Source organism: Oncorhynchus mykiss, chromosome 1 (assembly GCF_057628025.1).
Source record: "Oncorhynchus mykiss isolate SJ-2025 chromosome 1, ASM5762802v1, whole genome shotgun sequence".
Lineage (NCBI taxonomy): Eukaryota > Metazoa > Chordata > Actinopteri > Salmoniformes > Salmonidae > Oncorhynchus > Oncorhynchus mykiss.
The window spans coordinates 29,664,002-29,688,525 of NC_143022.1; the positions used below are offsets into that span (position 1 = coordinate 29,664,002).

At 41.0% G+C, this 24,524-nt stretch overlaps 3 protein-coding genes across 6 annotated transcripts in view; 2 read left to right on the forward strand and 1 right to left on the reverse strand.

Moving 5' to 3' along the window:
- Positions 1-400, reverse strand: part of ranbp10 (RAN binding protein 10) — a 44,075-nt gene extending 43,675 nt beyond the window's left edge. For both annotated transcript variants that reach the window (XM_090222489.1, XM_090222454.1), the window contains exon 1: positions 265-400. The gene's annotated coding sequence lies outside the window, so the exon portion shown is untranslated. The remainder of the gene's footprint in view (positions 1-264) is intronic.
- LOC110520468 (nuclear transport factor 2) lies at positions 249-8,238 on the forward strand. 2 transcript variants are annotated; one of them, XM_021597814.3, is made up of 5 exons: positions 249-377; positions 2,487-2,595; positions 3,604-3,675; positions 3,819-3,917; positions 6,613-8,238. In XM_021597814.3, exons 2-5 carry the CDS (start codon positions 2,497-2,499, stop codon positions 6,724-6,726), a joined length of 384 nt encoding a protein of 127 aa, XP_021453489.1. In that variant the 5' UTR covers positions 249-377; positions 2,487-2,496; the 3' UTR covers positions 6,727-8,238. The 2 variants fall into 2 exon arrangements, with proteins under 2 accessions (XP_021453489.1, XP_021453496.1); XM_021597821.3 differs by lacking the exon at positions 249-377 and adding an exon at positions 510-836.
- A 28-nt stretch (positions 8,239-8,266) lies between these two features.
- LOC110520482 (enhancer of mRNA-decapping protein 4) overlaps positions 8,267-24,524 on the forward strand; it is a 41,304-nt gene continuing 25,046 nt past the window's right edge. Inside the window, exons 1-4 of one of the 2 annotated variants that reach the window (XM_021597833.3) lie at positions 8,267-8,745; positions 9,585-9,729; positions 10,151-10,262; positions 12,153-12,252. In XM_021597833.3, coding sequence (XP_021453508.2) covers positions 8,658-8,745; positions 9,585-9,729; positions 10,151-10,262; positions 12,153-12,252 — 445 coding nt within the window. In that variant the 5' untranslated portion in view covers positions 8,267-8,657. The remainder of the gene's footprint in view (positions 8,746-9,584; positions 9,730-10,150; positions 10,263-12,152; positions 12,253-24,524) is intronic. The other variant, XM_021597842.3, reaches the window with a different exon arrangement.

Genomic DNA, 24,524 nt, shown 5'->3' on the forward strand with positions numbered 1-24,524 from the left:
CATACTTCTCTGATGTTCTAGTAACCAGGCTAGCAAATTGTTCACCGGAGCAGTGTGGCTACTCAATTCAAACGTCTGTTTATAGTAGCATACAGTGCCATTAGAACTGTGCCATCTTGTGGATGCAGGCATGTAAACCATGGCCATTCTACCCATCCTTATAAATTTCCACAACAAATGTAGTTTACCTTCATTAAAGTGGGCTGATTTAAAAGGTACCATATTTTTGTATGTTGAGAGTTTCGTGTGGGTGGAAAAACCTACCAGCTGTATAGAGTGAAGAACTTCATTTCCCACGTAGCATTAGACAGATGAGCATGCGCCTAAACTGGTGTAATCGCCATAACTGGAAGCCGGGGCACGGTTTTGGGTTCGCGGTAAGTTGCTTTTCTAAAAAAATGTAATTCTATATTAAATAAAAACATTTGTTGTCTTCTAGCGACAAGCGTATCATATTATGATTGAGAATGGATTAGTTTATATACCTTTTTGACAGGCGGTGGCTCGCCAAAAGTGATAGCTAGGACACGCCTATGTTCTGGCTGGGCCCGGTCGAAAGAAGCTTCAGTATGTTGAGGAACGGTTAGGGTATTTTTAGCAGCCGATAGTGCGAAAGAACGTGCCATACCACTTGTATATCTAGCATTCACTTTATATTTTAATTTTCTAGCCCTTTGATTGCATTTTATTAGCTAAGCAATACGGGGCATCGAGCTAGTCAGACAACCAACCAATGTTTGATATTAGCCTTGCCTATGCTAGCTAGCTCAGCCAAAGTCAAAGAAAGAGTCCAACATTGCCCATGTCATGGCATGCTCACGGCGTGAGCGGACTGTGTAAGTAGATAGCATTCAGCTGACGAACACATGAAACGTTAGCTATAGTAGCTAGCTACTGTATCTTGTATAACTTGATTGAGTTAGCGATCTTATCTTTGCAATCTCAAACGACACGATTGGATATAACGTGTTGCAATTATAGTGCAAGGGATGATTTGTAAACTAGTATTTCCTAGGTTCGTGTGAATAATTGAGGTAGCTAGCTATGCAAGCTTCGTATAAAGTTAATGTGCGTTGGGGAGGCACGTGAGACGCCGTCACTGACAGCGCACTGATCCAAACAAGACTAGCTTAGTTAGCACTGTCAGAATAGGTACCATCATTTGGGTGTAACTGTTGCTAAACTATGGCCTTTTGTGGTATTTGCTCAATTGTTCTAAAGTAGTGTGCGTGGTTTGCTTGCTCTGCCAATGAAGCATAACCTTGTCCTATCAGCTCTGTTTTCTGAAAAAGCCCCAAAGAAGAATACTCTACAGTGCTCCTTTTTTAAAAACGTTTAGTCAGTGCGTGTATTCCTGGTGCGGTTATTATATTGTTGAACCACTGAATTCAAAAATGTATTTCCTATACAGAACAAAAATATAAATGCCAAAATATCCTTGCCATTTTCCATATGCCGAAAAAGCTTACTTCTCTAAAATGTGCACAAATTTGTTTGCATTTCTCCTTTGCCAAGATAATCCATCCACCTGGCAGGTGTGGCATATCAATAAGATGATTGAACAGCATGATCATTACACAGGTGCACCTTGTACTGGGGACAATAATAACACTCTAAAATGTGCAGTTTTGCCACACAAGACAATGCCACAGATGTCTCAAATTGAGGGAGCGTGCAATTGGCATGCTGACTAGAATGTCCACCAGAGCTCTTGTCAGAAAATGTAATGTTAATTTCTCTACCATAAGCCACATCCAACTTAATTTTAGAGCAATTTTGCACAGCCATTGAAGAGTGGGACAACGTTCCACAGGCCACAATCAACCGCCTGAACAACTCTGTGAAGTAGATGTGTCGTGCTGCATGAGGCAAAATGGTGGTCACACCAAATACTGACTGGTTTTCTGATTCACGCCTCCTACCTTTAAAAAAAAAAAAAAAAGGTATCTGTGACCAACAGATACATATCTGTATTCCCAGTCATGTGAAATCCATAGATGACACTTTACATTGACCCCCCCCCTCTTTATTTTTACACTGCTGCTACTCGCTGTTTATTATCTATGCATAGTCACTTTTATAAATGACCTTGACTAACCTGTACCCCCGCACATTGACTCGGTACCAGTACCCCCTGTATATAGCCTCGTTATTTTTATTTAAATATCTTGTTACATTTTTTTTAATACAATCAAAAAGTATTTAGTAAATATGTTCACAACTATTTCTTGAGCTGCATTGTTGGTTAAGGGCTTGTACGTAAGCATTTCATATGGTAAGGTCTTCTGTTGTATTCAGCGCATGTGACATACAATTTTATTTGATATGGAGCAATTGGGTGTGGACTCTTTCTTTTGCCCCTAAGTGCAAACCCAACAAGCTCTACCTGGTCTTTCTTGCACAGATTTCTTGAGTTTAGTCTGTCATCCACACCACTAGGACTATACACTCATAAGATTGTCTCTTCCAATTGAACTTGTTTCCAGGTGATTCAGAATGGGGGAAAAGCCGATTTGGGAACAGATAGGATCCAGTTTTGTGCAACATTACTACCAGCTCTTTGACACGGACAGGACCCAGCTTGGAGCAATATATGTGAGTGGATCTGTCTGTACCAATGAATATTAATCATAGTTCTGCTTTCCTGTGTCCTGTTCTCACCACTGCAGTCTTCACCCCCATGCATTTATTCCACCTTCAACACCATCACCTCTGCATCTGTTAACTCATTTAGTAATAAATTGGATATTTGTTAATGTTCAGTTGTTGTTTTTTTCAAATAGAAAAGTAGTGCATCATACAATATCTCCAGACCTGTGAGCAAATGCTCCCTGATAATTCCATTCCAAACACTATCCAAGGGAAAGATTGAATCAATTAATGTTCTGTAGTCTTGCCCTATTTCAATGTTACTGTTCAAACCTTTACTTGGTTTATGTGTTTCAGAGACTGATCCTAGACCTAGATCAAATAAGTTTTGACAAGCATTCATCTGAGGAACGTTTTGGGCCAAAGAAGTATCAAGTTAGACTGTGGGACAGGCAAATATGCATACTACTTTGACACTTACAAGCTAAAGCATAATATATTTCAATAAGAGGTACAAAGACGGCATATAGTTACTTATTTTAAGCTGTTCAAATAATTGTAATGTCAATTTATCAATCATGAGAACAAGCAAGTTGTTTGTTCCCTTTTCTTTACATTCAGCTAGGTTAGCATTCTTGAGTCAATGTGTTGTTTTTGAGCCCCCTATTGGTAGCACAATTTATATTCTTAGATGGGAGGAGAACTGCACAAGCTATGACTCATTTGGGTTATTATACAAATCTATTACTGAAAGGCTTCTGTTAACTATATTTTGCCCTTAAACAATAATTCAATATTTATCAAAGAATAAGAATCTTCTATTCTTCTTCCACATGGTACATGACTAAATAGTTGCATATCACTCTCTCATACCCTAACCTGAGAATGCGTAGAAAGGTTAGTTGTGAATAAAACAGATTGGGAGTCGGGACATACCTCACATCCTTCCACCCTATACCACCAATGTGCCTTCTCCCACTGACAAACTCAAACCTCTGCTTTTCCTTTTTACAGATCGATGCATCATGCCTTACATGGGAGGGACAGCAATTCCAGGGAAAAGCAGCGATTGTCGAGAAACTTTCTGTGAGTGACATTTTAAAATATACCTGAGCATGACAGAATGGAATGTCTCAATAGTATGTCAGGAGTGCACTGATTGACCAGGATATATTGGTGGAATGTGCTTGTCTCAGATACATCTCTTGTTTATTATTTCTTCTTTTCAGACTCTCCCCTTCTTAAAAATAGCTCACAGTATAACAGCACAAGACCACCAGCCCACACCTGACAGCTGTATAATGAGTATGGTAGTAGGACAATTAAAAGTAAGTAATTGTCATTCTAATACTGTAAAAATGTACACTACCATTCTAAAGTTTGGGGGTCATGTACAAATGTCCTTTTTTTTTAAAGTAAAGCACATTTTTTTTCTCCATTAAAATAACATCAAATTGATCAGAAATACAGTGTAGACATTGTTAATGTTGTCAATGACTATTGTAGCTGGAAACGGCAGATTTTTAATGGAATATCTACATAGGCGTACAGAGGCCCATTATCAGCAACCATCACTCCTGTGTTCCAATGGCATGTTGTGTTAGCTAATCCAAGTTGATAATTTTAAAAGGATAATTGATCATTAGAAAACCCTTGCCTAGAAGGCCAGCATCTCGGAGTCGCCTCTTCACTGTTGATGTTGAGACTGGTGTTTTGCGGGTACTATTGAGGACTTGTGTGGTGTCTGTTTCTCAAACTAGACCCTCTAATGTACTTGTCCTTCTGCTCAGTTGTGCACTGGGGCCTCCCACTCTTTCTATTCTGGTTAGAGCCAGTTTGCGCTTTTCTGTGAAGGGAGTAATACACAGCGTTGTACAAGAGCTTCAGTTTCTTGGTAATTTCTCGCATGGAATCGCCTTCATTTCTCCGAACAAGAATAGACTGACGAGTTTAAGAAGAAAGTAGTTTTTTTGCCATTTTGAGCCTGTAATTGAACCCACAAATGCTGATGCTCTAGATACTCAACTAGTCTAAAGAAGGCTTCTTTAATCAGCTTTCAGCTGTGCTAACATAATTGCAAAAGGGTTTTCTAATGATCAGTTAGCATTTTAAAATTATAAACTTGGAATAGCTAACACAATGTGCCACTGGAACACAGGAGTGATGGTTGCTGATAATGGGCCTCTGTACGCATATGTAGATATCCCATTAAAAATCTGCCGTTTCCAGCTACAACAGTCATTTACAACATTTAACAATGTCTACACTGTATTTCTGATCAATTTGATGTTATTTTAAATGGACAAAAAAATAAGCTTTTCTTTCAAAAACAAGGACATTTCTAAGTGACCCCAAACTTTTGAACAGTACTGTATATTGCCAGTTTCTTAAACTAACAACTGAATAGCGTACAGGCTAGAAATCCCCACCTGCTTTGAAAGTTACTGTATTTGTTTAAGTCGTTTTAAATGAAGAGTCAGGATTCTGTCTGTTTGATCAAACTGTATGTTGTTAAAAAGCACAGCTAGGTACATCTGTTTTCAGCTTCACAGTTTCAAGCCCTTTGTTCACCAAGTTGATATAACTAGCTATGTTTTTATTAATCTGCCGACGCAAATGGACTGAATAAGACATGGACCAAGCCTTCCTATGTTAGTAAAAACAAGGGTATGTGTGTGAGGTAGGTAAGTAGTTTGCACATTAGAAGTCAGGGCTATTGTATTTTGTCTGTCTCGCAGACAGATGATGACCAGGTCCTGGGCTTCCAGTACATGTTTTTGCTGAAAAATTATAGGAATGCCTGGGTTTGCACCAACAAATTCTTCAGGCTTGCCCTGCACAACCTTTGACCTATCTGTGGTTTTATGACCCATCTTCTCCCTACTTACTGTCAGTAAGGACCAGTGTTCTGAGTGACCATGTGTCAGTTAGGCTTTTACTAATCTTACGCCAAACTAGAGTTTGGTAATTAGAGACCACAGTGCATTCAGGGTGCTAAAAATGTGATCTAATCACCAATTTTTCCCACTCTGCTTAAAGTCATGCTCTGGTACCTTGGTCGACTAGTCTTTTTTTTTTAAAACCACCCTCTTTGGGCTGGACGTGTCAATGTGTAGTTCATACGAGCAGAATTACTGTCTTTCTGCATTTGGCAACAAAATCCCTAGTTTGAAAGCGTCTTTTCTGGAAACTGCTGCGCCATTTTCCTACATTTCCACACCCGTTGGCCAGCCCCCTAGCAATTAAAGTTCCAGACGATGAGATTCAGCCCCTTGCCATTTGAGTGACAGCTAGCCAGAATCACAAACAGTAGAACGAGAGAGAGCAATTACGTGGTGCACATATGTGATGTTGTAAGCAATTTTCAGGACCATTTTTGGCTCACGGGCGCTATTTTCAGAACAATTGGCTAAAAAGTATACGAAGTACCAGACAATCCCTTTTAAAAGAGAGGGGAAATGCACTATAAACTGCAACAAACAAAGTGGTTTATTATTTGAACCGAGATTATAGTGAAGGCTGGCTTGTTTGACAAATTATTAACTAGTCTAAGCCACAGTAATGGCCTTATATGAAAGCTCTGATCTTCACTGTGGTCCTTGAACTTGCAATCTGCTTTTTAGAACATCCATGTGTTATTTGAAGACGCCAATGCCGTCATGATCACTGAGCAGTTACTGTTACAGAGTTGTGTAAGCCTAGTCTCCACTGACACCTAAAGAGATGGCTTGCTTTTTGTCTGCATCTCCATTAGTACCTGTTCACACCTGTGTGTGCTCTGTTTAGCTAGAAAAAGCCTTGTGAGGAATTTGGGTTTGCCACAAGCCTATTGATTGTAAAAAATAATAATAATAATAAAAAAAAATGTATGATAGAGTGGAATAACAGGAATGTGTGTTGTGTGAAGGCAGTTTGTCGCTTTGACCAAGACAGAATCAACTGTTGTCAGAGATGCACCCAGCTGTGGATTAGATTCACTGTCATAACTGTGACTTTTTACTAAGCTCTATCTTTGTGTTACAGGCTGATGAGGACCCCATCATGGGATTTCATCAGAGTTTCATCCTGAAGAACATTAATGATGCCTGGGTATGCACCAATGATATGTTCCGGCTCGCGCTGCACAATTTCGGCTAAGGACACCAGAAGTGGGCAGAGTGGATATAAGGGAAGGCTGAGGATGGGGGAGGTCTTGCAGAGACACCTAAACGCCCAACCTCCTCTCTGTATCATCCATACCTGTTTGAGAAATTACACCGGATTCCAGATGTCAATCACAGAGACATGCAGGCACATAGGCTACATGCCTTCAACTGAAATGAGATCTGTTCCTTTGCTGAGAGTTCACAGATCCATCAAGAGTCCCTTTCCCTACGCTGACCTGCATGATGCTGGGGAGCTTAAATATCTGAAGATGGCAGACAAGGAAAAAAATGTACCAATTTACCTTCACCATTTTAGTTTTATGTTCGGACTCAATGTCTTATATCCTCATGTTTTCTCATCGTACTCCCCTCCCTGTGTGTTATCAGCTTGCCTTATTGTATACAACTAAATCTCTTTTTAAAAGTTTAATTTAACATTCATTGTTATGTCAGGTTGCTCTAGCAATCCAAATAATCATAGAAAATATTATCAATAACATCCTTAGACCAGCAAGCTTCCCATTTCCTCCTCATGCTCTCTGACAATGAATACAAAAGCCATGATACACAATAAACCGTTTACTTTTTCTTAATGTGAGCTCATTGTTCCTCTGCCTTTCTTACCCATTTCTCTCCCTCCACTTACCTTGTCACTCTTATTTTAATTGTGTTAGCATTATATTGTAAACAATTTAGGTTCTGGTCAGTAGTTCTATAGCACATTGTTGTATATGATCTGCTATAGCATGTCTTTTCTTGAGCAAGATGCAGCCAATATATTGTTATATATATGGACATAGGGTTCCCTCAATTTTTTTCCCCAAAATAATTTCCTTTGGCCGATACTGCAGAAATAGAACCCCATAATGAGTTGAAGCATGCTCTTGGAAATTGGGATCACTTTGATGGCACAATGTACTGTAGCATTGACCTGACATTTTTGGAGAGGCTTTGCAAGTGTTCTTTTGCAAGACGAGGAACAAGCATATGTCAAACTGCCTTATTTATTTCCTTTTTTTTTTATTCTTTTTTTTACAATGATTACATATCTCTTTTCCACATGGAACAGAATGTACGGACTGCACATTTTAATTCCATACAATGTTTTGGAAAATAAAGAAACAGTTCTTGCCTGTTGTGTGACAAGGAAATCCCCAAGACTTCCTGCAGGAAAAGTAAAGTGGTGGTGGGGGCCACTTCTCTCATGATCATATTTTTACAGTAAAATTTGTCTAGTAATCAAGTTTATTTTTTTTCTATTTAGATTTGATTTACAGTTTATAATTATATATTGTTACCAATTGTTTGCTGTCAATCAACGACTGGCATAACTAATGCTTTTCCTCCCTCAGCCAGTGCATTGGCTACTGTTTTTGTTTTCCCTGATGGTACACTGGTTCAATTAAGAAGATCAAAGTCATCTCTTCAAGGTCTGCTATCATTCACAGATGTACAAGGTATTCTATTCTTCTGGCAGACAGAAATAAAATACGTATGAAAAGTATGACTTTTATTGTGTTTATTGGTTTTCAGCAGGGTTCAAGAAGGGCTTCCGCATATTTGAGATGAGCACAAAGCATTTTTATTAGCTCATGCTGTTTTCTGTGTATAGAATCTGAATGTATTTTCTATGACGTAGCATTATTTTATTAGTGCCGTGGAGGGTGAGAAATGCATGAACACCTAGTTTGTAGTGTTGGATAACGAACTACGTTAAAGAAGCTAGCCAGAATAATTGGCACATTTTCGCCGTAATTATTAAAGTATACGGGATGGGACTCTTATTTTGAAGGAATCCAAGAAAATCCGTGACCCAGAAGTGCTTAGTTATACTTGCCTGCTTCACAAAACTAACAGCATAGAACGAAAATATAAATAATTTCGCTCCCCTCTGACGAATCCGTTTCCCCCTATCCCTTACCTATGGCTTCAAATTCAAACATAGATATAGAGGGTGCAACCCAGCATCTTCGTGACATATTAAAGTTGGATAGACCCGGGAACAACGTAGGTAAGTTTACCGGGAAAGAAAAGGTGGATAAAGGCTTTTAGGCCGCATTACAAGCTAACGTTACCTAGCCCTTTAAAGTTCTACCTAGCTAACGTTAGCTTTCTAGCTGCAAAATGCAAACTAGCTAAGCGTGTTCACATTCGAAGCTAGCTAGTTTACGTTAATTACGTGTGAAAATGTGGCTTAAGATAGTTAGCTTACGTCCGCTAATTTACAACTTGCGAACATATTAGTAAGCTGGACTGCTAGCTAGGCTAGTTTAGTTAGCGAAGTGACAATGGTTGCTCGCAGTAACTAGTTAAAATATGAAACTTACAATATTTTAACGTTAGTGTTTATTTCGCATGTTGCATCACGGCTAGCTAGCAAAACCATTCAAGGTAACGTTAGCTAGGTAATTAGCTACCTAGATAAGTAGCTTACAACGTTAAAGGATGTTGGCTAACTAACATTACTGACTTACAGGTTGTTTGTTTGCTTGTTTGGTAGTTAGCAATGCAACGTTCGTTATCAAACTAGCGTACTTTGCATAGCTAGCTAGCTGGTTGGCGTTTGGAAGTGAGCAAATGCTACCTACATAAGGTTAATTAATTAATGATGAGTAACTGGCTAGGTAGGTAACTAAATAATTAGGCAGCAAGTACCAAATCATACCGCACGAGGTTGCCTAGTTTCTTTGGAAGCGATGAAACATCAGTCGTCGAAGTTCAGCATTAAGAATGGGTTTCCTGGTGGCACGAAATTCCCCTTCTCTACTAAACGCATACTTTTTAATAATAGGGCTTTAAGATGTCTTCGTTTGGTGATATCCAGTTACTCACAGGTGGTTGTTTTCGTAGACGCATCTCCATGTGAGAGCCAAAGAAAAACATCTTTCAATGGCGAATTGAATGGACTTCTGCCGGGAGCTGGCAACAGGTCAACGATGGATGAATCCACAGGCCCTAATTCAGAGAACATGAATACCCAAGAGTGCCAGATAATGTAAGTAGTAATGTTACGTCTACTTTATTATGTTGTATTTTTCTCTGCATGCACATATTTCTCAGCTATAGAAATTCACATTTGGTATGCTGTGAAAATCATTTGGGTTGATTAAATGTTGAACCCAATGTCTGCCCCTTCACCATATTGCGCACAACCTTACCCTAAACCTGTACCTTACCCTAAACCGGGTTGGTATCCTGTCCCTTACTCTAAACAGGGTTTGTATTCCTCCCCCCTCCCTCCAGCTTTGTTCATGTTGTTGAGTCTTAGTTTACGCCTGTTTTTTCTTTATACAATTGTAAAGCAACGTTGGGACCTTGCTAAGTGCTATGTCCCATTGATTAATAATGTTCCATCTAGATCTTTTAAGGAGATCTAGTACCCAGTTTGGAAACATTGTATTTGGTTTCTTTACCAGCTGCCTCTCTGGGGATGATGGCTCCACTTGCATTCCCATCACATCCAACAATGTTGAAATTGTGGCCAGTCGAGACTCAAGCATTGACAGCAAGGCCCGTGGCAGCAACAAGGTAAGACTTTAAGGATTAAAGACCCAGTACAGTCAATTTAGTTTTTCATGTGTTTTGTATCATACTTGTGCAATAGCTGATGAGTGTCTACATGTTAAGTTTTTTTTTAATGTATCTAAAGTTTTTTTGTCGCTGTATTTTTCATTTGTCAGATCCCAGTAAGACTAGCTGTTTCCATAGGCGTCGGCTAATGGGGATAATAAATATCAAGACAGTCCTAGCAATTTTAGCTTGAGAAATGTTTTGCTAAACTGATTTTTGTGCAATCATTTCTGACGATTTTAAATGGAAAACTATTACACTAAGTTACACTACATGACCAAATGTATGTGGACACCTGCTCGTCAAACATCTCATTCCAAAATAATGGGCATTAATAGGGAGTTGGTCCCACCCTTTGTTACTGTAACAGCCGACACTGTTCAGGGAAGGCTTTCCACTAGATGTTGGAACATTGCTGCTGGGACTTGTTTTTGTTCAGCCACGAGCATTAGTGAGATTGGGCGATTAAGCCTGGCACGCAGTCGGCGTTCCAATTCATCCCAAAGGTGTTTGATGGGGTTGAGGTTAGGGCTCTGTCTAGGCCAGTCTTCCATACCTATCTCGACAAACCATTTCTTTATGGACCTTGCTTTGTGCACGGGGACATTGTCATGCTGAAATCGGAATGGGCCTTCCCCAAACTACTGTTTCTGAAAGTTGGAAGCACAAATTCGTCTAGAATGTCATTGTATGCTGTAACGTTAAGATTTCCCGTCACTGGAACTAAGGGGCCTAGCCCGAACCATGAAAAACAGCCCCAAACCATTATTCCTCCTCCATCAAACTTTACAGTTGTCACTATGCTTTCGGGTGTGGCACTTAGTGTGGCACTAAGCTTTCTCCTGGCATCCGCTAAACCCAGATTTGTCCATCGGAGTGCCAGATGGTAAATCGTGAGTCATCATTCCTGCGAACGCATTTCCACTGCTCCAGAGTCCAATGGTGCCGAGTTTTACACCACTCCAGCCAACTCTTGGCATTGCGTATTGTGATTGTAGGCTTGTGTGCAGCTGCTCCGCCATGGAAACGCATTTCATGACGCTCCAGACAAACAGTTCTGTGCTGACGTTGCTTCGAGTCAGTTTGGGACTCGGTAGTGAGGGTTGCAGCCGAAGCGAGACAATTTTTACTAGTTTCAGCACACGGCAGTCCCGTTCTGTGCGCTTGTTTGGCCTACCACTCCGCGGCTGAGCCCCTTGTTGCCCCAGACGTTTCCACTTACCAATAACAGCACTTAGTTGACCAGAACAACTCTAGCAGGGCAGAAATTTGACTAACTGACTTGTGGAAAGGTGGCATCCTATGACGGTGCCACTTTGAAAGTCACAGAGCTCTTCAGTACCAGCCATTCTACTGCCAATGTTTGTCAATTGAGGTCGCATGGCTGTGTGCTCATTTTATACACCTGTCAGCAACGGGTATGGCTGAAATAGCTGAATCCACTAATTTGAAGGGGTGTCCACATACCTTTGACTTAGTGTACTCAATTGTTAGAGAAATTATTTCTTATTGAGAACTACTGTACTGGGCATTTAAACATTTTATGTTCCCCGTTCTGTCCTTGAGAACATAGAAATGCCTCTGGCAGAAACACCAGGGTCACCACAAATATTGACAGATGAAAACAATGGAAAGCTAGTTTTTTTTAGGCAAAGGTTGGCTGTATCTCAAGTCCAGATATCGCTAGGTAGCTAAGCAATTCATTACAGAGCAGTCTACTGTGTAGAGCTTACTACCATTGGTTGTATATCTATCATGTTAACCTAATACACATTTTTCTTGGCTAGTCTATGTTGCTCTCTGTAAATATGGGTCCCTAATTTGAACTCTTTCTCTTGTTCCATGCAGGTAAAAATCCAGCCTGTCGCCAAGTACGACTGGGAGCACAAGCATTACTACGGCAACCTGATTGCAGTTTCTAACTCATACCTGGCGTATGCAATCCGAGGTGAGTGTGGAAACATATATATTGCCATTTTATTTGTACAAATTTGTCAGTCCTCTCCAGGCCAATGTCTGACATTCTGGAAGTCCAGTTGACTATTTATTTGGCTTAACTAGGCAGTGCAGTGATGGATTGCTGGGGTGTCAGCAGCAAACTTTATTAGCAGGAAATACACCCAAAATCAGTTTTGCCTCATTTAAGCACTTGTTCTGGTGAAACAATAACAAGATTGATCACACAAATGGCTTACTCTGACCTCTGTTCCATTCAGATTTCTATGCCTTGAAAACCACAAACTTAAAAAAATATATATATACGTGTACCCCTTCAAATGAGTGGATTCGGCTATTTCAGCCACACCCATTGCTGGCCGGTATATAGAATCGACCACACAGCCATGCAATCTCCATAGACAAACAATGGCAATAGAATGGCCCATACTGAAGAGCTCAGTAAATTTCAGTGTGGCACTGACATGGGATGCCACCTTTCCAACATGTTAGTTAGTCAAATTTCTGCCCTGCTAAAGCTGCTACGGTCAACTGCAAGTTCTTTTATTGTGAAGTGGAAACTTCTAGGAGCAGCAACAGCTCAGCCGCAAAGTTAAATCAAATTGTATTTGTACATGCGCCGAATACAACATGTGTAGACCTTACAGTGAAATGCTTACTTAAAAGCCCTTAAAACCTCTTTGGGATAGGCGGGACGCAAATGTCTCAACTGGCCAATTGCCAGGGAAAATGCAGAGCGCCAGATTCAAATAAAAATACTATAGAAATCACACATGTAAGATACTCAATTAAAGCTACACTCGTTGTGAATCCAGCCAACATGTCAGATTTTTTAAATGCTTTTCGGCGAAAGCATAAGAAGCTATTATCTAATGATAACACCAGCAGTAAACAAAGGGGTTAGCATATTTCAACCCTGCAGGCGCTACACAAAACGCTGAAATAAAATATAAAACATGCATTACCTTTGACAAGCTTCTTTTGTTGGCACTCCAATATGTCCCATAAACATCACAATTGGTCTTTTTGTTTGATTAATTCTGTCCATATAGATATCCAAAATGTCCATTTATAAAGTGCGTTTGATCCAGAAAAAAACCGCTTACAAAAAACGCAACGTCACTACAAAAATTTCAAAAGTTGCCTATAAACTTTGCCAAAATATTTCAAACTACTTTTGTAATACAACTTTAGGTATTTTTAAACGTTAATAATCGATCAAATTGTAGACGGGGCATTCTGTGTTCAATACAGGAATGAAAACAAACCAGCGATACTTTTCACGTCTTGCGCAACTCACAAAAGTGTTACCCAGTTCCTAGTTGGCCTACTTATTCACTGCACAAAGGAATAACCTCAACAAAATTCCAAAGACTGGTGACATCCAGTGGAAGTGGTAGGAACTGAAAACACGTTCCTAAGAAATATCCCTGGGCAATGACAACTTGGAACAGAGAGGCACAATATCTATCTATCTATCTATCATACTCAGACATGATTCAAACAGTTTTAGAAACTTCAGTGTTTTCTAACCAAATTTATGAATAATATGCATATCTTATATTCTTGGCATGAGTAGCAGGAAGTTGAAATTGGGCACGCTATTTATCCAATAGTGAAAATTCTGCCCCCTAGCCCCAAGAGGTTTTGCAATTTGAAGAGAAAATGTGTTTAAGTATTTACTCAAACTGAAGTTTAAAAAAAATCTAGAAAATAGAGAAATAACAAATGATTAGGGCAACAATAAAATAACAGTAACAAGGCTATATACAGGTGGTACCGGTACAGAGTCAATGTGCGGGGCCACAGGTTAGTCGAGTCATGGCCGAGCAGCAGTTCACAAGCCTAAGATCACCACGCGCAATGTAAAGCGTTGGCTGGGTGGGTGTAATAATGATCTGGAGCTGTTTTTCGTTGTTGTGTCTAGGCCCCTTAGTTCCAGTGAAGGGAAATCTTAACACTACAGCATACAATGACATTCTAGACGATTCTGTACTTCCAGCTTTGGCAACAGTTTGGGGAAGGCCCGTTCCTGTTTCAGCATGACAATGCCCTCGGGCACAAAGCGAAGTCCGTACAGAAATGGTTTGTTGACTTTTTAGCCTACACAGAGCCCTGACCTTAACCACATCAAATCTTATTGGTCACATACACATGGTAAGCAGATGTTAATGCGAGTGTAGCGAAATGCTAGTGCTTCTAGTTCCGACCATGCAGTAATATCTAAAATATAATCTAACAATTTCACAGCAACTACCTTATATACACACAAGTGTAAAGGAATGAAGAAGAATATGTATACATAAATATATGGATGAGCGATGGCCGAACGGCATAGGCTAGATGGTATATAGCACACTATTTACATATGAGATGAGTAATGTAGGGTATGTAAACATTATATAAAGTGACATTGTTTAAAGTGACTAGTGATACATTTATTACATCCCATTTTTAATTATTCAAGTGGCTAGAGATTTGAGTCAGTATGTTGGCAGCAGCCACTCAATGTTAGTGATGGCTGTTTAACAGTCTGATGGCCTTGAGAGAGAAGCTGTTTTTCAGTCTCTCGGTCCCAGCTTTGATGCACCTGTACTGACCTCGCCTTCTGGCTGATAGCGGGGTGACCAGGCAGTGGCTCGGGTGGTTGTTGTCCTTTGCTCTTTTTGGCCTTCCTGTGACATCTGGTGCTGTAGTTGTCCTGGAGGGCAGGTAGTTTGCCATTGGTGATGCGTTGTGCACATTGCTCTTTTTGGCCTTCCTGTGACATCGGGTGCTGTAGTTGTCCTGGAGGGCAGGTAGTTTGCCATTGGTGATGCGTTGTGCACACCTCACTACCCTCTGGAGAGCCTTGCGGTTGTGGGCGGAGCAGTTGCCGTACCAGGCGGTGATGCAGCTCTACAGGACACTCGATTGTGCATCTGTAAAAGTTTGAGTGTGTTTGGTGACAAGCCAAATTTCTTCAGGCTCCTGAGGTTGAAGAGGCGCTGTTGCACCTTCTTCCCAACGCTGTCTGTGTGGGTGGACCAATTCAGTTTGTCCGTGATGTGTAACACCGAGGTACTTAACTTTCCACCTTCCCCACTACTGTCCCGTCGATGTGGATAGGGGGGTGCTCCCTCTGCTGTTTCCTGAAGTCCACAATCATCTCCTTTTGTTTTGTTGGCATTGAGTGTGAGGTTATTTTCCTGACACCACACTCCGAGGGCCCTCACCTCCTCCCTGTAGGCCGTCTCGTCGTTGTTGGTGATCAAGCCTACCACTGTAGTGTTGTCTGCAAACTTGATGATTGAGTTGGAGGCATGCATGGCCACACAGTCATGGTTGAACAGGGAGTACAGGAGAGGGCTGAGAAAGCACCCTTGTGGGGCTTCTTTGTTGAGGATCAGCGGGGAGATGTTGTTTCCTACCCTCACCACCTGGGGGCGGCCCGTCAAAGTCCAGGACCGAGATGCACAGGGCGGTGTCGAGACCCAGGGTCTCGAGCTTAATGACGGGTTTGGAGAGTACTATGGTGTTAAATGCTGAGCTGTAGTCGATGAACAGCATTCTTACATAGATATTATTCTTGTCCAGATGGGATAGGGCAGTGTGATTGCGTCTGTGGACCTATTGTGGCGGAAAGCAAATTGGAGTGGGTCTAGGGTGTCAGGTAGGGTGGAGGTGATATGATCCTTGACTAGTCTCTCAAAGCACTCGATGATGACGGAAGTGAGTGTTACCGGGCGCTAGTCGTTTAGCTCAGTTACCTTAGCTTTCTTGGGAACAGGAACAGTGGTGGTCCTCTTGAAGCATGTGGGAACAGTAGACTGGGATAGGGATTGATTGAATATGTCTGTAAACGCATCCAGCTGGTCTGCGCAAACTTGAGGACGAGGCTAGGGATGCCGTCTGGGCCGGCAGCCCTGCGAGGGTTAATGTTTAAATGTTTCACTCGCGTTGGCTGCGGTGAAGGAGAGTCTTCAGGTTTTGGTAGTGGGCCTTGTAAGTGGCACTGTATTGTCCTCAAAGCGAGCAAAGAAGTTGTTAGGTTGTCTGGGAGCAAGACATCGTGGTCCGTGACGGGGCTTGTTTTGATTGACTGTAGACCCTGCCACATACCTCTTGTGTCTGAGCCGTTGAATTGTGACTCTACTTTGTCTCTATACTGACACTTAGCTTGTTTGATTGCCTTGCGGAGGGAATAGCTACACTGTTTGTATTCAGTCATGTTTCCGGTTATCTTGCCCTGATTAAAAGCAGTGATTCAAGCTTTCAGTTTTGCGCGAATGCTGTCATCAATCCACAGTTTCTGGTTGTGGAATGTTTTCACTGTTTCTGTGGGTACAACATCACCGATGCACTTGCTAATAAACTTGCTTACTGAATCAGAGTGTACATCAATGTTGTTCGATGCTATCCAGAACATATCCCAGTCCAATTGATCAAAGCAATCTTGAAGCGTGGAATCAGATTGGTCAGACCAGCGTTGAACAGACCTGAGCACAGGTGTTTCCTGTTTTAGTTTCTGTCTATACAGCCTATAGCAACTAAATTGAGTCGTGGTCAGATTTGCTGAAAGGAGGACAAGGGAGGGCTTTGTATGCTTCGCAGAAGTTAGAATAACAATGATCCAGAATTTTTCCATCCCGGGTCGAGCATTCTATGTGCTGATAAAATTTTGTGAGCCTCGTTTTCAGATTAGCCTTGTTAAAATCCCCAACTACAATAAATGCAGCCTCAGGATGTGGTTTCCAGTTTGCATGGAGTCCAATGAAGTTCTTTCAAGGGCGTTGATGTGTCTGCTTGGGGGGGTTATACATGACTGTGATTATAATCGAAGAGATTTCTCTTGGTACGTAATGCTGTCGGCATTTGATTGTAAGGAATTCTAGGTTGGGTGAACAAAAGGACTTGAGTACTTGTATATTGTTATGATCACACCACGACTCGTTAATCATAAGGCATACACCCCCTTCTTCTTCTTACCAGAGAGATGTTTGTTTCTGTCAGCGTGAAGAAACCAGGTGGCCACCGACTCTGATAACGTATTCAGAGTGAGCCATGTTTCCGTGAAACAAAGAACGTTACAATCTCTGATGTCGCTCTGGAAGACAACTCTTGCTCTGATTTCATCTACCTTGTTGTCAAGAGACTGGACATTGGCGAGTACTATACTCGGGAGCATTTGGCAAAGTGCCCGTCTATGGAGCCTGACCAGAAGACCGCTCCTTCTGCCCCTTCTGCTGCGCCGTTGTTTTGTGTTGCCTGCTGGGTTCTGATCCATTGTCCTTTGTGGTGGTCCAAACAGAGGATCCGCTTCGGGAAAGTCGTATTCCTGTTCGTAATGTTGGTAAGTTGACGTTGCTCTTATATCCAATAGTTCCTCCCGGCTGTATGTAATAAGACTTAAGATTTCCTGGGGTAAGAAATAATACATAAAAAAACAAAATACTGCATAGTTTCCTAAGAACGCGAAGCGGCCATCTGTGTCTGCACCGACGCCTTTGTAGTATCTATCTGGGGTGTACTTTTGGGATGAATTGGAACACCAGGCCTAATTGCCTGACGGCACTTATACAATATCTAGTGGAAAGCCTTCCCAGAAGAGTGGAGGCTGTTAAAGCAGCAAAGGGGGACCAACTCCGTATTAATGCCCATGATTTTGGAATGCCAAGCAGGTGTCCACATACTTTTGGTAATGTAGTGTAGCTTTCTGCCAGACAAAAAAAAGATGCAAAAATAGCATGGTGTTGCCAAGGTTACAGGAACATGCATTTCTTTGTTTGATTAACAGTGGTTTTGAAGTAATTAGATTTGATTTATCTTTGCTTTTGTCTATAACTTAGGGTTTGGCTATCACTATCATGTCCACAAAAGATTGTGATATACATTGCTATTGCCCCTAAAATTAAGACGGTCAAAAGTGCGAAATCGACTGCAACATCATGATGAAAGATAATGTTTTGGAAAACCTGGGCAGAGGCTAAGTGCAGGCAATGGCAAGTATTTTCCAATGTTCCTTTCTGGTGGAGGAGCACAACCTGTGTGTCTTTGTGGCGTGCACATGATGGCAGTTGAGTGAGCATAAATTTAAGTAATGTACTTAATTTTACCGTCAGACTGTCCGTCACCTCTCTCCCTCTGCAAAGGCTGACCAAAAAACAATGTTGCCAATTTAGCAACTTTGTCGCTATATTTATTTAGTTTTTCAGAACCCTCCTGCTAATTTTATTGAGTCTAGTGACAAATTCAGCTACTTTCCAGGCTGCCTTTGAGTTTTGAAACCTAGGGTTTCTTTGGTTTTTATAGCATTTAGTGACTTTTTCCACTTCGTTCTACTGCAAACGAGTGAGAAGAAAAGCTGTCTGCGACAGAAGTAACAGCAACAGCGCACACACAGGCAGAGAAGTACAAGAGGAGAGGTTGTGGGTGGTGAGAGAGGGAGCTAAAATGTGATTCTCTTAAATATTTGGCTTAACTGAAGGATTACACATTATTTCGGACTCAACAAATTCATGTTGCTCCTATGACCAGAGAAAGTGAATTATTCCTCATTATTGAAAAACACAGCTAATAATAACAACGCAAGCCTGTCTATACACATTGCTGCTCATACATTGAAGCTGACATTCTGGGTGCAGTGTGAGGGTAGAAGGGTGTTTTATGGCTAGAGGAATATTCAGAGGGGAACATTTTCTGTGGGAATTAACAGGAATGTATGCAAATTAATACCATTTAAATGTAGATGTGTTTTCCATTGGAAATTATGAAATCCTTCCAATAGAAAAAAAAGAATTATAAGTTGACTCTTCACATGGGATCACTGAACAACAAAACAAAGGGAATATTGAATGATCCCCAATGATCCATTGCATCGCTCAATCTGTAAAATGATTTAGTCGGATTTGGAGGATGATGGAGGCAACAGGGGAATGAGCCTCAGATCCACAAAGTCTCTTCTACCAGGTGGCTGAGATATGTTGGCACGACTTCCATATTGCATCTCCATCCCAAAGCCCTTGCTTGGAAATGTACTTCGCCAGACTGCCAAGAACCTTGCCCTCATCCAAGCCAAGGTGGCGAGACACGGTAGTGATAATGCCATAGGCCTTGTTGATCTCTGCATCAGACAGGATGCTCTTGCCAGCATACTTGGGGTCCAACATATACGCTGCGGTGTGTATGGGCTTCAGGCAGAATTCTTCACTCTTTTTGATGTATTTCAAAACTGCAGTTTCCTCTGCTTGCAGCAACAATGAAATGGGCAGGGCAGTACGGATTTCTTCCCTTACATCTGCAAGTGGAGTCTGAAAGTCAGACAGGATGGCATTGTCTCCCTTAATCCGTACAATGGCTACTGCTATAGATTTCCACCACTCTCTCTCAAAATACATCATCAAGGAGGATCCTCTTGATGGGGCTGTCCATTTCGGCAGACTATGATATGACAATTTCTTGGAGAGACTCCTTCCCCTCCAGGAGACTGTCAAACATGATGACAACACCACCCCAATGGGTTTTGCTGGGCATCTTCAATGTGCTGCTCTTGTTCTTCTCACTTAGCTTGGTGAGGTAGATTGCTCCTATAACTTGATGACCCTTCGCTTACCTAACCATTTCCTTGGCTCTCTTGTAGAGTGTATCCATTGTTTTCAGTGCCATGACGTCCTTGAGGAGCAGATTCAATGCATGAGCAGCACAGCCAATGAGTGTGATGTGAAGGTGGATTCCTCTATTTTAGACCAAGCAGCCTTCCTGTTCGCAGCATTGTCTGTCACCAGTACAAATACCTTCTGTGGTCCAAGGTCGTTGATGACTGCCTTCAGCTCATCTGCAATGGAGATGTAGTTAATTATTCCTTACCCACAAACATTCGACTACCCATTAGAGATGATTGCAATACAGTCTGCTTTCTCTATGATTTGCCTAACCTTCACTTGAACTCTGCATCCAGCAGATGAGAAGATAAAGCATTCTGGTTGGAGGGATGTATGCTGGGCAATGAACATAAAATCTCTTCCAATACACATTGCCTGTGAGCATCAGAGGTGAACCAGTTGCATACACAGCTTGAGCAAGACATTCATCAGCATTCCTCTGACTATGTTCATTGAGTCAAAAAAAACTTCTGATTCCAGGAGGACCATGAGCTGTTGCTATCGATAAGGTGTCTGATTCATCATTTTCACCTTGAATAGAAGTAGAGGGACTTTTGTCAGAGGTTGTGACCGCTGAGGGAACTTTATGCACTTGTCCAGATAATTCTGTTTCATTCTTCACACATGATTTGGCACAGTATTTTCAAATGTACACAGCTCTTCCTTCTACATTAGCTGCAGTGAAATGTCTCCACACATCAGATAGTGCCGATGGCATTTTCCTGTATAGATTTTTTTTTAAATGGTAAAATCAACAAATACTATTCCATGTACAGATAAATAGTTAAGCAGTTAGATTAAACAACTAATTTGTAAGATAAATGTTTAAAATGAAACCTGTATGGAAATAGATGAATTAACACTCAGTTAGCAGGCTCAAGCAAGCTAAAACCCACATGGTAGCAAAAACTAACTAGCAGAAATTAACAAGTTAGAAATTATTTAAACACACTTTGCTGTAGGCTAATATTTACGAGTTAACAAAAAATTATGTATGTCATATAAATTATATTCACCCCAAAGTAGGAATTCAAGGTAATTTATTATCAGGGGTGCAACTTTGGTTTTAGAAGTGGGGGCGACATAAAATGTATGTACCAGTCAAGTTTGAACACCTACTCATTCAAGTGTTTTTCTTTTCTACATTGTAGAATAATATTGAAGACACAATACTGGGTTACCTGTGTTAATTGCTATTCCAGAGGCCACTGTGCCTGTTTTGAGGGAGGAAATTGCCTGCTTCTGGAGACTGGAGGATATCGGATGAGTTTCTATGTTGGAGATCCAGGACAGCTGGTATAGCTGTTTTTTGTTTTTTTTTCTGTACCCGAAAAGGGATATGACTTGCATCCTATTCTATACCTTAAGGGAACATTTCGGCATTTCGTGTATGATCAGTGAGAAAGTCCATATTGCAAATGTACGGTCCCTTACCCGACGTCCGAAATCGTTTGTAAAATTCGCGGTCGGTGTCGGGACGTGCGGTAGGGCCGGACCTACCGGGAAGTCGTCGAATGAACTTTGTCGGACGTTCGGTTTCCGTTTAAAAAAAAAAACAAGTTTCGGACCGTTTTTCCGCCGTCCCGGACACTCCCACCAGATGGCATACGGAATCATATGGCAATTTGGCAAAACATCACGAATCGCGACGGGGCCTTATCTCAAAAACTGAAAATATTTCGAAGCCGAAACTTGGCGAGCGTAGGGTTGGCGTAACGGGCAGTTGGCCCCGAACGGGATGGCGTCTAGGCCTCGACGTTTTTTGAGCTACGGCCATTTGTCTGGGATTAAAGGCTTAAAATGGAAGTAGAGAAATTATTTTTCCACTTCAGGTCAAAGCCAAGGAGCCTCCGGTGTCAATAAAAAAAGAACCAGCCATTTATCTATCGTCATTTAAGAGAAACGGAACAATGACAAATTGGTGATGGTCACAAATAGGCGTTTTTTTTTTTCAACGGTTACAGATCCAGTTGCAGGGTGTTCATACGAATCTTTTTAAAGTGTGCTGCGGAGCTCTGCGACATTTCTGTGATTTTCTATGATTTTCTGAAATAACACAATAACCGACCATTAGAATAGTAGGCCCAAAATGAAGCCTGCCCCACAATGTCATTTGCTTTTGAGTGACAGTGAGAGAACCGTTAGGGTGAGAAGAAAAATTCCACCACATGAATGTTCCTAAGGTCCTCCCGATCTCAACAAGCCTAACCTTGACCGTGTGGCATTAACCCTTAACAGTAAAACAGTGTTTTTTGATCTCACAGATTAGTGTCATCTCTCCCCATAGGAATACATTGCCTGCACCCCTAATTTCAACCTGAGGCCTATGTGGGTTATGAATGCCGTATGAACCTGTCTTCGGTACCAGTCCATCAGGCCACTATGAGGTCTACCTGTGTCGACTCTAAGCTTCCTGGACCAACCGGAAGTGGTTAAAATGCCCCTAAAAGTGTTTACCCATACACTGCATGCAGTTTGATAGACATAGTGCATTCAACCCTGTGTAGATCAGTCAATTCTTAACGTAAGGACTTAAAACTCAGGATTCTGTAACAGCATACCCCAATGAGGATATGTGTTGATTTATAACTTCCTGTGCCAACCGGAAGTGCCATAATTGGTGTCTCAGGGGCTGTTTCGAAGGGTTAAAAAATTCAGATCTGTCCAAAACTTCATATATGTGATTAGGCAACCCCCATGAACTGTAAATCAGTCATTTTTCCCCAAAAAAATCAAAGGAAAAAAAAATCACACTAAAACACAACTTGGATGGAGGGACGTATTGGGGTGCGTAGAGACAGACAGTGGCTCCAATAGTTAGCTTTGTTGGAGCTAAAAAAGAACGGTCGGACCTAGAGTTCCGAAACTTTAGAAACCTGTTCTAGACCTCCGGGCCATGGTGCGTGGCGAGTTACGTGGCTCTAGACGGTTCTCGGACCGAGAAACAGCCTCGTACATTTGGAATAACTTCAATTCATTTTTGCATCACGAAAATGACGACGTTTAGAAAAGTCTCAGAGACACAAGGCTAGGTGCGTTGAAACCGGCTCGGCCCATAGAGACGGACCCCAAAGTTTCTGTCCGATAGCTCGTTCAAGGACCCCGTAGCAAGGCATGGAAATAAGTGGATTTTCAGCACCAATTAGGGTTTTTCTCGGACACCAAATGACCTATCGAGCCGAAACTCGGGATTCGGGGTCGCCTCAGCTAGGCCAACACATAACATAAGAAATGGACCCGCAGCTAGAACGTAACTACGTGTTTTATGGTTTTTTTATGGTTTGTACCGAAGGCGTTGTGAATTTTGGGCCAGCTCTGAAGTATGTAATAGTTGGCTACTAAACGAGTTGGAAAAAGTGGGTTTGGTGTCAGTTTGTATCAGTTTGGTGGTCAGAATGATATCTAATTGACTGATGGAGTCTTGTCCACTTGACTCTTGTACATTTGCAATATGATCCTATAGTGAAAAAACATCACCAAAAGCGACATTCTGAAATCAACCCAAACGAGCGATTGAGATGACCCAGAATCACTGCAAAGCCATCCCGAGTTCATCGGGCCAGTCAATTTCACATTCCTGCAAGATTTTTATAGCATGACAAATTCGTGATGGTACCTGCCCATTGAAACATATTGCAAATGCACAGTGACTTTGAAAAAGTAAGGAAACAAACAAATTCGATAAACAAATTCGTGATGGTACCTGCCCATTAAAACATATTGCAAATGCACAGTGACTTTGAAAAAGTAAGGAAACATAAACAAAAAAACATCCCAAAAAATGTTGGGTAACCAGCTGCATATTTTAGATCACAAGCTTGAATTTTGAGCATGACAAATTCGTGATGGTACCTGCCCATTAAAACATATTGCAAATGCACAGTGACTTTGAAAAAGTAAGGAAACATAAACAAAAAAACATCCCAAAATTTTTTTTTTGGGTTACCAGTTGCATATTTTAGATCACCAGGTGCACATTTCAGGTCACCAGGTGCACATTTCAGATCACCAGGTGCACGGAGGAAAATATTTACTTTTGACTTTGACTTTTGACTTCCTATGACATCATATTGCAAATGGAGAAAACATATGCCTTATGCACAAGTAAAACAAAAAGAAATATGTAATACAAGTTGACCAAGGTATAGTTTGCGCAAAGTAAAGTTTGAATTTTGAGCATGACAAATTCGTGATGGTACCTGCCCATTAAAACATATTGCAAATGCACAGTGACTTTGAAAAAGTAAGGAAACATAAACAAAAAAAATCAAAAAAATTTTGTTGCACATTTTAGATCATCAGTTGCACGGAGGAAAATCGTTACTTTTGACTGACTTTTGACTTCCTATGACATCATATTGCAAATGGAGAAAACATATGCCTTATGCACAAGTAAAAAAAATATGATAATAAAGCATGACTAAAGTATGTTGATAAAGTTCTTATACATGTGTTATTGACACAAAAATCGAAAGAATTTTGAAAAAAGGTCAAGAAAGCACTTTTTTAAGGATGTATGAAGTTTTTTACCAAATTTTGACACTTTTGACTTTTGACTTCCTATGAAATCATATTCCAAATGGAGAAAACATATGCCTTATGCACAAGTAAAAAAATATATATA